Source organism: Macrobrachium nipponense, chromosome 8, assembly GCF_015104395.2.
Source record: "Macrobrachium nipponense isolate FS-2020 chromosome 8, ASM1510439v2, whole genome shotgun sequence".
NCBI lineage: Eukaryota > Metazoa > Arthropoda > Malacostraca > Decapoda > Palaemonidae > Macrobrachium > Macrobrachium nipponense.
In genome coordinates this window covers 65,984,215-66,002,464 of record NC_087203.1, presented here as the reverse complement: position 1 = coordinate 66,002,464, position 18,250 = coordinate 65,984,215, and the positions used below count along the sequence as shown (strand labels likewise).

At 41.2% G+C, this 18,250-nt stretch overlaps 1 protein-coding gene across 1 annotated transcript in view; it reads right to left on the bottom strand.

Annotated features, from left to right (window-relative positions):
* The window catches only part of LOC135222815 (DNA-dependent protein kinase catalytic subunit-like), a 763,170-nt gene that overhangs the window by 697,343 nt on the left and 47,577 nt on the right, over window positions 1–18,250 (bottom strand). Inside the window, exon 2 of the mRNA XM_064261121.1 lies at window positions 4,697–4,863. Within this exon, the coding sequence (XP_064117191.1) occupies window positions 4,697–4,863 (167 nt within the window). The remainder of the gene's footprint in view (window positions 1–4,696; window positions 4,864–18,250) is intronic.

Here is an 18,250-nt window from a genome sequence, read left to right as displayed (position 1 = left end):
GCCTCGCTCGGAGCAGCCGAAATTCGAGGCGAAACAGACGAGAAAGCGCCTAATGAAACACCCTTAGAACGGCTAGAAGGCGATACTACAGCGCTAAAACCACAATCTCTACTAGTAGATGGAGCCGAAAAAGGAACACCTTGAGGCGATGAACGAGCCGCTAACGGCCGCGGCGCAACACTACTCTCAGGCTCCTTATACCGCTTGACTGGAGGAGGCGAAGAATCGGCGCCTAACGCCTCTTTAAGGGACGCGAAACGGGCGAATCTCGCCAAGAGCGCCGCGCGACCGGAGACGAATCGCTTGAATCAGTCGAAAGGCGTCTAACCGCAACACCTTTCCAACGCTTAACCGAGTCCTGTTGAGGCGCAACAGGTTCAACAAGAGAGGCGCCTGTCTGTGGGCAACTCCTGATTGCCTCCCTCGGACTTCCGGTATGTCTTCTCCCCGGTGCGGGGGAGCTGGACAGTGACCTTTGTTTAGGAGACGTGTCAGGACAGACAGACGCACCCTCAACTACACTCTTACCTGAAACCGCTTTCTCCAAAAACGTCCTAACCGAATTACCAAGTTGCATAACCGTGTTCGCTAGTACCGAAAATTTCTGATCGAACCTCGATTCCAGACTGGCAATGGTGTCGGAAGAAACTACACGGGAAGCCGGAGAAGTGGGATTAGTAGGAGGAATAGGAGGTGTAGTTAAAGGAGACATAACAATTTGAGGAGAAACAGAAGGAACAGATGCATCGCAAGAAGAAGCAGAGCTAAGCTTTCTTTCCCTAAGCGCTGCTTTCCTAATTCTGTCTTTCGCTAATTTCTCCGAGTATGAACTAAAAAACTTCCATTGAGAATCAGTCCAATCACTACACTCGTTACATGTTCGATCTGCTGAACAAACCTGTCCCCTACACTTAACACATTTAGTGTGAGAATCATACTCTAATTTGGATAATCTAGTTTTATATCCCGAGATGCAAAACCTAACTCCCGACGGACTAGAATCCGACATGGCAACCCCTAAATAGTATTCAAATTAACAACAACGCCAAAAAAGAGTACTTCACCAATTCCGAAGATCAAATCCACCAGAAAAAAGCGAAGCAAAGTCATCCAACCGCACCGACCACCGATGTTCATCGGACGCCGGCAGGAAAAAGAATTGAATTCACCTGGGCAGTTGTACCTGGTTCTCCCGCGAGTGGAGGGAGACGACGTCATCACCACCAGTGTTGGCGACGCCTACGCGCTAAAATTTGAATTTAGTCTCCTGACGCTCGTGGAAATCACGGCTGTATAATTGTTCGGTAAGAAACTACAATAAAAATATTTTTATTGCTGTATTTTGCTGTTTATACAATGATATTATAGTTGGGTGCTGTAATCATTACAGTAAATCATGTTTTTTTTATCATAAATATGTTCATTCATGAAATAGATATACTATGTACTTTTAGTTTGGTGCAGCAGCCAAATCATGAAAATAGAAAGGAATTGTTAGGTAATATACTTTTGTTTGCTGATCTAATGAAGGGGAAATTGAAGATAGGAAAGAATAACTTTGAAACTGTCTTGAATTTAGTTTAAGGTGATAGTTGAAGACATATTTGGTGCTTGAACTAAAGTAGGCAGTTATAAACATTAAAATAGTGGTCTTGGGTGGGTTACTTATTAAAGTAGGCAGTTTAAAGCAATGAGTCTTCTTGAGGTCCTCCATGCATTGACTTTCCAAATGGGCTCTGAGAAGCCACTCATCCAAATACAGGGAGATTCTTATCCCCTGCATGTGTAGCCACTTTGCAATGGGAGCCATCTCTGGTGAAAAGCTGAGGAGCCGTCGTAAGACCAAACCAAAGAGCCCAAAATTGCTAAGACTTTCCCTCAAACAAAAACCTGAGGTACTTCCTTGAACTGGGATGAATAGGAGCATGGAAATACGCGTCCTGTAGGTCTAATGTCGTCATTCAATCTCCTGGGTGAATGGACACGACTGACTGGCTTGTTTCCATCTTGAATTTTTTATTCAAGACAAAGACATTGAGAGTGCTGACATCCAAGACGAGCCTCCAGCCCGTGATGACTTGGGGACCATGAACAGATGGTTGTAAAAACCTGGAGAACGAAGGTCCTGCACTGGCTCTATTGCCCCCTTTATTAAGAGACACCTCTTCTACAAGTGCCGAAAACCTCTCTGACTCTTGCGAATAAGCAGTCAAGGCGACTGGCCTGTTGACTAAGGAAGGTATTTTCACAAAGGGAATAATATAACCTCCTTTCAGAACCTTTACTATCCAGGCTGCTGCTCCCTTTTTCTGCCAAACCTCCCAAAACGAAGGAAGTCTGGCTCCGACTTGGACACAGAGGATGGTCTCCTCACTTACGAGAGGAACCTTTAGCAGAGGTTTTCTTGACTGCTTTTGAGGCAAAATGAGTACTTCCTCAAAAACGGCAGAAGGATCTCAGTCTGGACAGAAAGGGATGTGCCCTCGAAGGAAGAGACTGCTTCATATTGCAGCAGGAGTTTCCTTTGGTCTCTTGGTGGACTAAGCAAGAAGATCCCGAGTGCTTTTCTTCTGCAACTCAGAAACTATGTTGAGGACTGTCGATTGGGGAAAAAGGCACTCTTTATCCATAGTGAATACAACAACAGTGATCTTTGAGTCACCATAACTCCTTTAAGGTGCATCCACACGGTCGAACAATGTCCGAAAGACAAACAATGTTACCATATCATTGGCGAAGCAGGATGATGCCATAAGCGTTGAAACGATGGACGTAGATCTGGCAACAAACAGTGTTACCAGATGAGGTTGTATACCAGTGTTTTTACTCAGCTCATAAGGCAAAGACCGGCACACAATTGTTAATTGGTAACAATGGTTGTCCGTCGGACATTGTTCAACCGTGTAGACGCACCTTTAGAGGTGTATGAACACCAGAGCTCCCTCTTTTACAGTGCCTAACATATAAAGGGAAGCTAGCTCATGGGAGCTGTCTGTGATTTGTACAAGATAACACTCCTAACCAGTCAGATGAAAAGTTCTCTGGCAAGACCAAGCAAGATCTAATTTTGCGAGCCAAGGAACCCACTGCCCAATCAAGAAAGTTCATGACTTTGAACACTTTGAAGATGTTCTTGAGAAGATGCACTAGTTCCCAGGCCGAAAACAAAATCTTGGCCGACGTAAAAGCAGAATGCCTGGCTGAATCTACTAACCCTGAGAAGTCTCCTTGGGAAGAAGCAGATTGCCAAGGAAGGTGCCTCATTAATGGATTACATGAGATACCACCATTTTGATATCCCAGAGGGATGAAAACTAAAAGAGGTTCTGCCTTGATCCCTCTTTTCTGCTAGCCAAGTTTCTATGTCCTTGAATGCTTACTTTGCTGAAGACGAAAGCACCACTTTCGGTATGATGTAAAAAGCAGAAAAAGGCATATCCATCACTAAAGTCGACCTGGGCAATGAGGGAGTTGTAGGCAAAGAGAAAGCAGGATAAGAAGCCAAAACCAACTCCATTAGGGTGATGTACGGCGAAGAGCCAGTTTGATCCTCTACCTCTTCCTCTTCAGACGAAATGGGAAAAATATCCGCAGGAGCTTGAGTCGTATCTGCAACCAGAGGAACTTGGGGAGTCAGAGCTACAATTGGTGCCTGAGGAAGCTCCGCACCTAAGGGCGCTTGAAGTATCCTAGCCAATACTGGTGCCTAAGTCAAAGCAACTACTTGAGATGTTGTGGGTGCCTGAGGCGTTGAGGAAGCATTAATAAGTAGTCAATATGCTACCCAGTTTCAGCTGAATAGGGTCCACTTCAGTTGAAACAGCAGGAGCTACCAGACACTTTAGTCAATCTAGTCTTACAACCATTTGCACAATACTTAATGTTAACAACACTAGAGTCCGACATGTTGTGAATAGAAAGACAAGTCGGTAATCCAAGACAAAAACGATCTATTCTTGAATTAACAAGAACCTAAATCTAAATAGATAACACTGAGATGGCCAACACACCGCAAATAATAATTGACCAAATGCTGACAAACAAAACGAAAACTCAAGAATTCCAGAATTAACTGCAACTGACAACCAGTCTGTAGCCATCAGCTGGCATAAACAAACTGAGCTCTGCCAATTGGTTCCTCTCTTTCCCCAAAGGTGGTCAGTGTCATTGTTACCTAACCTGGAAATTTCAGAATTTAACTGCTGGATAGGTGAAACTTTTAGCTACATTACTACTGGGTAAGTCCCATAATTAATATTCAAAATTTTTTAGCTGCCGATACTAGAAAATTTTAACTATGTTATTACCTAGTAAGTTAATTATACACTATTGCTTGTTTTGTAAATTTACATGGTCATGGAATGAAACTACTTCCTTCATTTATTAGCTTAAGAGCTAATTTAACAACACACAGCCTCATTTAAATCATGTTACTGTAAAAAGGTGAATTCTGATAGTGATACACTCTATCATGCACACAAAAACTGCTATTTATATATTATATAGCCTAACAATGTTCACTCTGACTTATGACCTTTCTTAAATCCTAAGCTGAGGAGCAAGCATTTCCCATTGCTGAAGTTTTAGCAGAGCAAGACTGATCATCTCCAATGTATGAATGATGTACAATTAAACTATATTTCACTTACTGTCCAAAAATAAATGCACAAAAAGCAAAATACTGATATCAACTTACCAATATGTCATCAGCATACTTGGAGATCTTTGTTGAATCTTTTTTAAGAAGAATTTCTATAACATCTAATGTACTTTCCCTTGCACCAGAGAAAATTACTTCATTGATATAACTTCGTCCAAATGCTATTATACCATTCTCTCCGAATAGTTGACTCAAATACAGTTCTGAAAAGAAGTAGACTATAATTCAAGATAACCTTACATTTCCAAATAAAAAGTTGTGCCCTTCAATGTATTGCCATAATACAGTATCACATATGAAGCATAATAATGTTACAAAATTGTACAGCATCTGTAAAAGCTTAAAAGTGCAGTTGTACCTGTATAGGACACCTAAAATCTAACTAAAAGCAGAAATGACATCAGCCAATATTTTGTTTAGGACCCAGACCCCATAAATGTACAAAATAACAATTTTGTCAAAAATTTTATTTTTTCCTAACAATACAAACCTGAGGTCTTTTAACCCTTAAACGCCGAAGCGGTAAAATAAAAATCGTCTTCCGTGTGCCGGGGGGGTTTCGGAGTGAGCGTGGAAGCGGAAAAAATATTTTTTTCAAAAAATCACAGCGCGCTTAGTTTTCAAGATTAAGAGTTCATTTTTGGCTCCTTTTTTTTGTCATTAGCTGAAGTTTAGTATGCAACCATCAGAAATTAAAAAAATTATCATTATCATATATAAATAATGCGATATATGATAGTGCAAAAACGAAATTTCATATATAATTGTATTCAAATCGCGCCGTGCACAAAACAGTTAAAGGTAACGAGTTACTTTTTTTTTGTTGTAATGTACACTAAATTGTGATCATTTTGGTATATAACACATTGTAAAATGATAAAAGCAACACAGAGAAAATATTACCACAAAATTATGCATGAATTCGTAACGCGCGGACATAAATTTTTTTTTTTTAAATTCACCATAAATCTACATATTGTGCTAGAGACTTCGAATTTGTTTCAAGATGAAGATAAATGATGGAATATTATGATACTGTAAGAGTTTTAGCTTACAATTGCAGTTTTCGACTATTTCAGAAGAGTTAAAGTTGACCAAATGTCGAAATTGTTTTATATATTTTTTTTTATAAGCAAATATTTCGAAAATGAGAAATGCTACAACCTTCAAATATTTTTTTTTTGTATTCTGCATGTTTTTGCACACTATTTCATATATGAAACTCTATAGAACGCCTAATATGAAAAGGCACAAATATTAGGAGAATGCGACCTACGCATTTCGGAGATTTGCGGCCAAGAATCGGCGCACGGAGGGCAGAAAATAATTTTCAAAAATTCACCATAAACCTAAATATTGTTCTAGAGACTTCCAATTTGTTTTAAAGTGAAGATAAATGATTGAACATTACTATACTGTAAGAGTTTTATGTTACAAACGCGTTTTTCGACCATTTCGGTTGAGTCAAAGTTGACCGAACGTAGTTTTTTTCCTATTTATCGTAATTTATATGCAAATATTTCAAAAATGAGAAATGCTACAACCTTCAAATATTTTTTGTTGTATTCTGCATGTTTTTGCGCACATTTTCATATATGAAACTCTATAAAACGCCTAATATGAAAAGGCACAAACATTAGGAGAATGAGACCTACGTATTTAGGAGATTTGCGGCCGAGAATTGGCGCGCGGAGGGAAGAAAATTGGTTTTTTTCAAAAATTCACCATAAACCTAAATATTGTTCTAGAGACTTCCAATTTGCTTTAAAGTGAAAATAAATGATTGAATACTACTATACTGTAAGAGTTTTATGTTACAAATGCGTTTTTCGACCATTTCGGTTGAGTCAAAGTTGGCCAAACATGATATTGTTATGATACAATAAAGTTTGTTCATACTTACCTGGCAGATATATATATAGATGTATTCTCTGAAGTCTGACAGAATTTCAAAACTCCCGGCACACGCAGTGGTCGGCCAGGTGGTTAGTACCCATTCCCGCCGCTGGGAGGCGGGTATCAGGAACCATTCCCATTTTCTATTCAGATTTTCTAATGCCACTGTCCCCTGAGGGGAGGTGGGTGGGTACTTGATTATATATATCTGCCAGGTAAGTATGAACAAACTTTATTGTATCATAACAATATCATTTTGTTCATGACACTTACCTGTCAGATATATATATAGCTGAATCCCACCATTGGAGGTGGGAAGGGACAGATAGAATGATTTAGGTAACAAATTGCATGCAGATGATTGACATCTTGGTTCCACCTGTTAGCATAGCTGACTTCGTGATTACTGTCACCCAAGTCGGCTTTTGCTTTACTAGAGTCTCCAGTAAAGTAGTGACCTGTATAGCTGATGAGTTCTAGATGATCTGTCAACGGGAGCGTGACCACAATGTGACTAGACCATATTGACCATACCATGAGGGCTAAGAAGTAATATATATCACCACCTGACCAACCTAGCCAAAGTTAAGGATGTTTTAACTAAGGCTTAAGAATTGAGAAGTCCGCCATTGGCGGCGACCCAACAACTAAAATTAACAGCTCTTCCTAACCATTTTCTACAGGATAGGATGAGTGGTACTTCTTGCCCCCAAGATTGTGTCTGCAGACACGTATGGCCCTAGCGAGCCGCAGATCTCATATGTTGTCTTCACATCCCGCAGGGAGTGTGAAGTGAACACAGAGTTGCTTCGCTAAAACGCGGCACTCAGTATGTTACTGAGTGCCATTCTCTGTTGAAATGCTTCCGAGGCCACGCCCTCACCTCGTGAGCATTTACTTTAAAAGGTTTAAAATCTTTGTCCAAACATGACGAATGAGCCTCTTTGAAAAAACTCCTTAACAATATCGCCAGGGCGTTCTTCGACATGGGCAAGTCTGGTCTTTTTACGGAACACCACAGATTGTCCGAAGGACCTCGACTTTCTTTAGTTTTATCTAGATAAAACTTGAGAGTCCCGACAGGACACAGGACTCTCTCTGGCTCTTGCCCAATAATTTGTGCCATCCCCTTGATCTCCAAGCCTCTGGGCCAAGGGTTAGACGGGTTTTCATTCTTAGGCAAGAACGGAAGGCTTAGAGAACACACTGTATTATGTCCTCTAAAGTCAAAACGTCTGAAGATGGCTTAAATCTCACTAACCCTCTTTGTCATAGCTAGCGTGGTTAGAAAATTAGCCTTTCTGGTCACGTGCATTAAGTTTACAGAAAGGAGAGGTTCGAAATGCTTTGACATCAGGAACTTCGGACTACGTCTAAGTTCCATGCCGGGAGCTTTGATCTAGACAGTTTCGAGATTTCCACAGACCTCAAAGATCGTGAAGGGCTTTGTTGTTCGACAGATCCAAATCTCCGAGCCTAAAGGCCGTCAACAACATACTTCTGTATTCTTTAATAGTTGGAACTGCCAGCTTATCCCATTCTTCAGACGGAAAGGGAAGATGGTAATGTAATTCACAGCGGTCGCGGTGGAGGAAAAGCCATTCTTCCTGCACTATCTCCAGAAACGGCCCACTCCGATGGTACACTGCAAAATAGGCAGCACTTCTTTGCCTTGGCAATGACACTTGCCATTAGTCTTGAAAATCCTCTCATTCTGGTCAACTTCTCGACAGTCTGAACGCAGTCAGACTCAGAGCGGAGAGGTTTTGAGGTACTTCTCGAAGTGAGGCTGTTAGAGTAGACCGACTCTCTCGGGAAGGGTCCTTGGAAAGTGCTCTAGGAAGGACGTGACCGCTGTGAATCCAGCCTCTCGAAGGCCAACATGGGGTGATCAGCGTCATTCTCGCTCCCTCTGACACCGGAAATTATCCTTCTGGGCTCAGTTTGTGTCGCTTCGTGAAATAATCTTTAAGTTCATTATTTCTAGGTAAATGATACTAACATTATACCAGAAAAAAAAATAAAATCAGGAGGATGTCAGAATAACTGACTCGCTCACCCACTACCACGAACCTCTTGTCATTTAGAATTCTCCTTCATCAAAATCCCCCTCCTGAGAGAGCTGATACACAGTCGGAGTCAGCAACTACTACTACTACGCCAACTGCAGCGCCTCTGGTGGCCATCCTTTTCGTTAGCGAACTTGGGTAAACACATGCCACTTTTCTTCTGTGACTTTCGTGTGATTTCCTTTGGATTACCATTCATCATGGAATTTGCAGCTATCGCCACAGCTAAGTACCCAGAAGGGTTTTACACTAGTTTTTTGTCAGCCGTTTTTTAGGTTCGATAATAGTCACCTGGTCTGGCGCATGGCGGCCTTGCCGGCTCGCCTCAGGTTCGGTTAGATTCTTCGGTCCCCCATACATTGGTATCTATCCAGTGTATTTTACCTTTATATGTGGGTTCTATCACGTGATACACAAGTTCCCAGATATTTAATTATTATTTTGCATTGTATTATTCGGAAATCCATTGCCTGTGCCTTAGATTAGTGTTCATGCATGCATGTCCCTTTATCTAAGTGTCTAGGCTTGTGAGTGATTACTATTTATTATGTCTCTTCTAGTCCAGCCATCCTGGCCGTTGCCCTCCGTTTTACGTGTCGGCTAAGGCCAGCTCCTGAGCACTTTGCTTGTTTTCCTTCGGGGAAATTAGCCTACTTCTCCTGGACGTCCCCTTTCTCTCTCACTCGTGATTTCCCTTTCTCTCTTTTTTACGATGTATTTATCATTTTAGGGGTTTGCATGTTAAGGGCGATCAGTTTGGCCTAGGCTAGTTTTGTTGCATTATCGCCTTTTGGTCCACTCTTGCTCACGTGGTCAGCTCAACCTAGGCTATGTTTTGTTGCATTATCACCTCATGGTCCACCTTCATTCGCATCGAGCCACTGATCGCCCTAGTCCCAGTCCCCTTCCCCTCCTCCCTTGTGGAGGGGGGGTCTGTCCTCGCTTGCTCACGGTCGCTATAGCAACCATCCGAGCACCACTCCGCTCCTCCCCCCTTTTAGGGGGGTCACGGGAGTTATGGACTTTAGGGAGTACTGCTGGACCGTCCATGTTCTCTATGAGCCTCGGGGGAGTTCCAGTGTGATCGGGGGGAGGGGATGGCCACCCCCTCTGCCTGCATCAGTCCTTCTCCAGCGTTCCTTTTGTGCGATTCCCCTTCCCCCCCCCTTCTCCCTCTTTCCTAGTTTTAGCTGACTCCGCCAGCTATTGAAGGGGAAGGGGGATCGGTCGGTCCTACATGCTTTCCCCGTCAAGTATCGTAGTCCCCTTCGTCCGCGAACGGAGCGCCCGCTTGCTATCCGAGCACCCCGGTGGTTGGCGGAGGGGTTTTACGACGGAGCTACAAGCTCCAAACTATTTAATTTATTTTTATTTAGTTTTAAATTATGGGTAATCCTCTCTCCTTCTCCGGCGTGTTGTACTCCTCCTTGAAACTCAACTATAGGTGTATGAAAGGTATCTGGTTTATCTAAATTCTCCTCTCCGGCGTACACCGGGGATTTCAACCAGTCTACCAGGTCCCATGGACTCTCCCACACGGATTACAGGGGAGGATTATGCCCAAAAAATTATGCTACTCCGGCATGCAGCAGAGCATCATAAGTGGTTCTGATAGTGTATAATGTTGATACTTATGTATCTATCCACTTACAGGCTACCAACTGTCAGGAGACCGGGTGTAACGCCGTCCTCCAGGACCCCTGCGGGCACGAGGTCTGTCGCTCGCACGCTCCCTGTGCCGTCCGCCATAAGGACTTGATCATTTGGCACCACGAAGCCTGCTCCATCTGCTACGAGCTGGTGGAACAGTTTTCGGACGGAGTAAGTATATACCGGCGTAGGTTTTCTCTTTCCTGGTATATACTATCCCAGAAATTTGTGTTACAGTGGGGCATCACTTATTCACGAATCAGTATTCACGGATCCAGTTAATCACGGGTTTTTTCTTGGACCGCTTCTCATGTTACATCACTGGTATGAATCGCTGCATCACGGGTTTGTTGTGTTGCGTATGCTATGTTTTTCGGTAGGCTAACCCTCGGCCGTGGTCCGATAACTACCAACATTCATTTAAAGACTCATATAATGATATTAACTGACAATAAAGGTAATAAAACCATTCTCACCTAATATATTATTGTCCTATCTTCGAAATAAATAGCCTATTCAAGGTTTATGTACGACGTTCATTGGTAGGCTAAGCGTAGTTGCAGTGCGATAACCACCAACGTACACAAACAGATTCACATTATGATATTAACTGACAATAAAGGTAATAAAACCATTCTTACCATATATATTATAGTCATATCTTCATAATAAATAGCCTATTCAAAGAATAATTCCACATCATTGCACTCAACTTATCGTCGGAGTGGCCAGCCACAAAATGTAAGCATATACCTTTACGTACGAAAATGGTTTATGTATACGGTTGCGTTCAAAGCGACATTTTTAGTTTGATAAACTTTAGAAATTTTAATAGTAGTGGTAGTGTAATTACAGTATTAATAACATTAAGGCTAAAATTAATTTGAACTTCATTATTATTTTGGCAGTATTCGTATATAACTTCTCTGAACAATGAAGTTTCCATTTGAAACAAACGGGCTATTTGGGGTCATAGGATTATCCGTTTTTAAGTAGTATTTGCTGTTTGTTATTTGGCGACGAAGCGTAAACGAAATACATAAAAGCATTTTTACCTTATATATATTCGTTCATTATCTTCATAATAAAAAGGCTATTCGTGGAGTAATTCCATATCAGTGAAATCAATTTTATCTATGCGAGGCCAGCCAGCTGACAAAATGTACGTACGTATATGAAAATCAAATTATGGTAGCGTTCACAGCAAGATTATCTTTCGAAATTTTTATAGTACTATTCATGCTAGGTAGTAATAATGTTTGGAATATACGTAACATTAATTTTCAATACAAAATATCATCGTTATTTTGGTAGTGAATAATAGTTTATAGAATTATCATACATATCATCTTGCATTGTTGATGGGTTTGTGGCAGTGATAAACAACCAAAATAACGTTCTCCTTTAAGTGTCATTATCTTCATAATAAAAAGGCTATTCGTGGAGTAATTCCATATCAGTGAAATCAATTTTATCTATGCTAGGCCAGCCAGCTGACAAAATGTACGTACGTATATGAAAATCAAATTATGGTAGCGTTCACAGCAAGATTATCTTTCGAAATATTTATAGTACTATTCATGCTTACATAGTAATAATGTTTGGAATATATGTAACATTAATTTTCAATACAAAATATCATTCGTTATTTTGGTAGTGAATAATAGTTTAGAATTATCATACATACACTGCATTGTTATGGGTTTGTGGCAGTGATAAAACAACCCAAAATAACGTTCTCCTTAAGTCAAGCGTTTAGGAAAAACATGACATAGAATCGACTTTGCGAACTTCGTTCCACTTTGATATTTTTAACGATACAATAACTATCATTTGTACTACTAAAACCATCTTCACATAAGTAATTTTTCGTAAGATATGTTGTTGGTTGTTGCAAAACGCTACCTTATACATAAAAGGCTTTTATAATTTAAGTCATCTTAGATATACATATGTACCCAAACTCATAACTCATTGTGGGAAATTTACTACTGTTTCCTCGGATATTGAAATACTTTAGCATCATTTCAAGCAACTTTAATAAAAACTTAATAATGGCATAAATACTAGGCTATACATATTTACATCGTATACAAAATACTACATACAGTTATACACATACTTTTTATATCAAAGTTAACAGTTATATCACATACTTTTATATACAAAGTTAACAGTTATATTACACATACTTTTATATACAAAGTTAATCATATGAGTAGTGATCCAGATGACAGCTGTGCACTGGACTACGTACGTACTACTTGGAAGATAAAACAAACCAAAATTTTGTTGTTTGTTAGTCGCCGGGATAGATTAACATTTTCCAGAGATTAAAGAGCTGAATTTTGTTTTGAAGGTATGTCCAACCGCGTTAGTAAATAGGTATCATCTTCTAAGGAAATTTGTTTTCTCTCTTCTTTTTGCGGAAGAATCTTCAAGCCATTTTTGCATTCAAAGTAATGAGAAGGAATCTTCTATTCTTCATGAAATCAGTAAAAATACTTACACTAATAAAAAAACTAAAACAAACTACGTACTGTATGCAAAACACATACATCATCGTTAGCTTCGTGTGTGTAAACGTTCATTCTAAGAAATTACAGAGTAGTATAACTAACACCTGATTGGTTGGTTGGTAGCCATGGAGATCTGTTATCCAATGACTGCCCTCTGCTTCTGTTCTATTTATAGACATATGCCATGGATGGCACTAGGTTTGAACGTTACCATGTTCGTGATTTTCTGACTGCTGACGGCAAAAAAATTACTCAATAATTTTCTTTATATAATTATTCCTTCGTGAAAACAATAATATAATATGATCATTTTAACTTTAACGATAGTGGTATGAAAAACACCAGTGTGTCGTAGCGATGCGTCATCAATATAGTGGTATGAAAATACCACATGGTGTTGTAGCGATACGTAATCACAAATAGTACAAATCCTTTTCCATGACCATCCTCAGATTTTACGACTCTTCAACTTCAAGATCGATATGGTGAAATATATATATAGTCATACTTATTGTTAAAATTCACAAGTTGAACTGCATAACATTATTATGATTTTGTTGTTTGTTACATATATTTTTTGTGTTTTTACGGAATGTTTTGTTTTGAAAATAATACCTATTAGTGAACATATGGTATTAATTGTCCCACTATTTTATTATAGGTGATCTTAATTATCTCACATTCATTTTAACAGTACTTATATTAATAATTTATTTAAAATAAACTGTAATTAATAATAACATAATGAAAACATAAATTAAAGGGAAAAAATGAAAAAAAAAAATTTTTGCTGCAGCAGTGGTGTTTGTTTGATTATGCATCTGACCTCACATTTCTGAAATCTGAAAAAAGGGATTTTGACGTAGGGAAAATCTATTTCTGGGTGATTGGCTCGTGTCGCCCTATGAAATATCCTTAAGATCATTATTTCTAGGTAAAATTAATCTAAAAAATTACCAGAGAAAAACAAAATTAAGAAAAATGTCAGTAAAACTGACTCGCTCACTCTATAAAAGAAGTGTCGGTATGGAAAATATAGGCGAGTGGGATCACTACCACGAGTCATTTACCATTTAGACCTTCCAACATAAAATCCCCACCAGAGAGAGTTGATACTAAAGGGTGATGCGGCCGCTACTACTACTACTAACCGACGCCACGGACAGCAGCGCCCCTAGCGGTCATCCTTAATCTATGAACATCTCATGTCCTGAAGGGTGGGCAAAAGAAAACAGGGTGGGGTTTCATAGGGCGACACGAGCAACACAGAAATAGATTTTTCCTACGTCCAAAATCCCTTTTCTGGGCTCAGCTCGTGTCGGCCTATGAAATAGTACCAGAGAAACGGACAAAGATGGGAATAAGGACAATGAAACCCAATAGTAAAAAAAGAGATATATATAATTAAGTGAATCAGGGACGTTACAGTATACAAACAAAGTACTTAAAGCTAAACTTATCCTAAACAATGGGCATGATAAAGAAAGCAATCAAATATAAAAGTACTTTAAAATTAACTTTATATTAGACATAGTAAATACAAATAGTTGTAATGGCCCAAAAAAAAACAATAAAAGTGATTCACTTAATTAAGATTATTTACCAAAATACAAACTCATTGTGTTCTACCCTAGCATAAAAATAAGGGTAGAAACACTGAAGTACATTATATGTACATACGTGGATGTCCCTAGCAACAAAATAAGGGACAATCCACCAATATGATTCTAGCGGCTAAGGCTAGAGTATTCGAGTAGCATGGCAATAGGGTGAGGCATGTTGGACGAGGTAGGGTAGAAAGGAGACCTGGGATCTATACTACAACTACTATGCAGTATCAGGAGAAACATGTTTCCCCCTGCTACTGCAGAAATTTTAAAGATTCCAAGGACTTCAGGTAATGACGTTTAAAAACTGTCGGTGATTTCCATCCAGTATACTTTTAAGATCCTCAAAGTTCATATGTTGAAGTAATTAATGAGGTGGCTACTCCTCTGATGTCATTGTGCTTTTTTGGGAATGAGTCAGGGTTGGCTTGTTTAATGAAGTAAAGGATCTGTTGTCTGATTCCTTTCACTGATAAAGTACCACCTTTTTCTCTCATAAAGAGAGAACCTGAGGATCTAGAGGATGTACGAGATACTGGGCAGAGAGAAGGATCTTGCGGGAGTGGGATGACCTTCCAAGGAGCCCACCTAGCAAGAGGATCCTCATTTTTTGCTAAAAAGCTACGATCCGGGGAAAGTAGAACTTCTCCTGAGGGGAGAAATTCCACATGACCCGCATCTCTGGATAGAGCCGACAGTTCTGAAATTCTGGCCCTCCTGAAGCCAGGCTTAACAAAAATAACGTCTTTCTAAGGAGCATAATGAATGTACAAGACGAGTTGTCAGTATCTGAGGCTAGTTTGAGGACATCATTTAAGAACCATGAAACTGCAGTAGGCCTTTGAGAAGGTCTGAGTCTAGCACAGGCTTTGGGAAATAGACGTAAGTAAGATTCTGTTAGGTCTATCTGGAAAACCCAACTGAAAAAGATTTTCTTCAAAGCTGATTTATTAGTAGTGATAGTGCTAGCTGCTAAACCTTTTTTCAACAAGGACCTGAAAAAGGATATAGCTTAAATTAACTGTCATGGTTGTAGTGTTGATTCATTCAGGAGGATGCTATTTTTAACCGCTGAGTCATATTGCCTAATAGTTGACTCTCTTTTGTCTGATTCTAGAAAGAGGATGTTTTGTGGATCAATATTAGCATCTTTTTTAGCCGCAAACTTCATGAAGTCCATAAAGTTAGGGTCTGGAGAATTCCTGAGGAAGCGAACACAGTCCTCATTTGTACTGATTGTGACAACTTGGGATTGGGAATCCGTTGAGGTCGGAGACCCAATTTCCAGAAGCAGCGGATACCAGTTGCTTTTGGCCAGTCTGGAGCAATCAGAGCTACTAGTCCCTTGAAAGTCCTCAGCTTGCTCAAGACTTTCAGAAGAAGATTCACTGGAGGAAATACATAGATTTTCCCTCCATTGATTCCAATCTAACGACAGGGGGGGGGGGGGCGTCCGTGGCATAGGCCAGGGGGGGGGGGGGAGGGTCCAGGTTGGGGGTGGGGCCACATAGCAAGGAGCTTGTGGTTCGCTTGTGAGGCGAAGAGATCTACTTGTAAGGGGGGGCCTGGACTCTCCGGGGCATATCCACTGGAATGACCTGTCGTCTAGGGGTGGGGACCATTTCTGATTCCAGAGGGGGGACTGACCGGACAAAGCGTCTGCTATCACATTTCTTACCCCCGCCAGGTGAGTGGCGGAACAGATGCCATCTGTGTTTGTCTGCTAGCGCAAAGATGGCTATCATGACATTATTCACGTGTTTGGATTTGGACCCTCCTCTGTTGATGCAATGTACTACCACTGCACTGTCCAAAACTAGTCTTAGATGAGACTTCTTCGGGGGAAGGAAGGAGTCTCTTCAGGGTAAGAAATACTGCCATTGCTTCCAGGACGTTTATGTGAAGCATGGCGGAATTGAACTGACCAAGTCCCCCTGAACTTGTTTGAATTGAGAATATCCCCCCCATCCGGACAGGGCGGAGGCATCCGTGTGAATGGTTAACACTGGAAGGGGATATTGAAGGGGTACTAATTTGGCAAGATTCTTCACTTTTGTCCATGGACGGAGCTGATTGCGAAGGATCTGTGGAATTACTACAACTTGTCTCGAGATTGACGTTTTGGCTCCCTCGATCGCCAAAACTCGATTTATATCTTTCAGCCTTGCTTTTATGGAGGATGTCTGTCACTGAGGCAAACTGAAGAGAAACCCAGGATTCTTTCCTGGTTTCTGCCTTGATGTTGTTTGCATTTGAGAAATTGTTTCACAGACTTGGCTATTTCTTTTCTTTTGACCACTGGAATTGACAGATTGTGGAAAGTCAAATCCCATTGGATTCCTAGCCACTGAAAACGAGACTCCGGGGTGAGTCTGGATTTAGTTTTGTTTATCTGGAACCCCAGATGTTCCAGAAATTGAACTACCTACTTCGTGGCTTTGAGACATTCCTCGACCGTTGGTGCCCAGATCAACCAATCGTCGAGGTATGCTGCTACCATTATCCCCTGAGTTTTCGTGAATACCCTGGGGGCTACATTCAGACCGAAGGGCATCACCTTGAATGAGAACGACTGATTTCCTAGTTTGAAGCCTAGGAATGGACGGAAGTGTCTGGCTATAGGGATATGATAGTATGCGTCTGTAAGATCGATGGAGGTTGTGACGGCCCACGGGAAGTAAGGTCCGTACCTGCGAGATGGTGAGCATTTTGAACTTGTCGCAACGAATGAAAGAGTTTAGCTTTGACAAGTCTAAGATTACCCTTCTTTTTGTTGAGCCTTTCTTTTGGCACGCTGAATAAGCGACCTTGAAATTTTAGATGCTTGACTCTCGCAATAGCTCCTTATGAAGGAGTTCCTCCGCATAATCTGTCAATTCCTTTGATGTACTTGATAGAATGATTTGATTGGAGGAGGATCTTTGATCCAACTCCAACCCAATCCTTTGGACACGATGCTCTGTGCCCATTTGCTGAACCCCCACCTGTGACGGAAGAGGAACAGCCTCCCTCCTACCTGGGGAGCCTCACTGTTGTTGAGCGGGTTGACCTCCGCGCCCTCCTCTGAAGTGCTTACCTCTTGCAGCTCTTCCTGTGCCACGTTGGCGAAAGTGGCCCCTCGCCCTGCTACCCCTGGAGAAACCTATTAAAGGTTGGGTAGGCCTGGCTTTCATACATAGAATTGAAGGCCGGCGGAGACTGCATAAGAGGTGGAAGTTGACTTTGAGGAGGACAAAACAGGAGAATGGGCTGTGTCTGCTTCGAGGTGATGGCTGTCCTTGTTGTGTAACTGGGACGGCCTGAACAAATTGCTGTTGCTGCTGTTGCTTCTGGTAGGTTGGAACCTTCTACCTGTCTTCTTAAGCTTCTTACCAGCAGCAGGGCGGTCTCTTGTTTCCTCTTGGAAGAGATGCCCCATCTGGCTCTAAGGCTCTGGTTAAGCCTAGCAGCCTCGTGGTGCACCTCATTCACAGAGGCCTCTGGGAAGAGGTCCGCACCCCACATGCTGGAAGCTAAGAGTCTATTAGGCTCATGCCTGATAGTTGCCTCCTGCAAGACATGCTTTCGGCAGTTCCTTCTGGCTAGGAAGAAGTCAAAAGCATCGGCTTGACCGTCTGGAGCTGTGACTTAGCCAGTATCTTGAACAATGGTTCTGTGGCGTAAGACAGGGCAGCCATTTCCGTAATTGATCAGGGAGTTAAGAGACCTCCCAAATCTTGTACGGGCATCAAACTTTTGCCTGAATGAGGGTATCAGGCAGTCTTGGAAGCTTCTCGCCAAAACTGATCCATTGCGCAGTCTGGCTTTAGCTTACCTACTGAGAACGTGGCAGGTAAGTTCTCCACAATT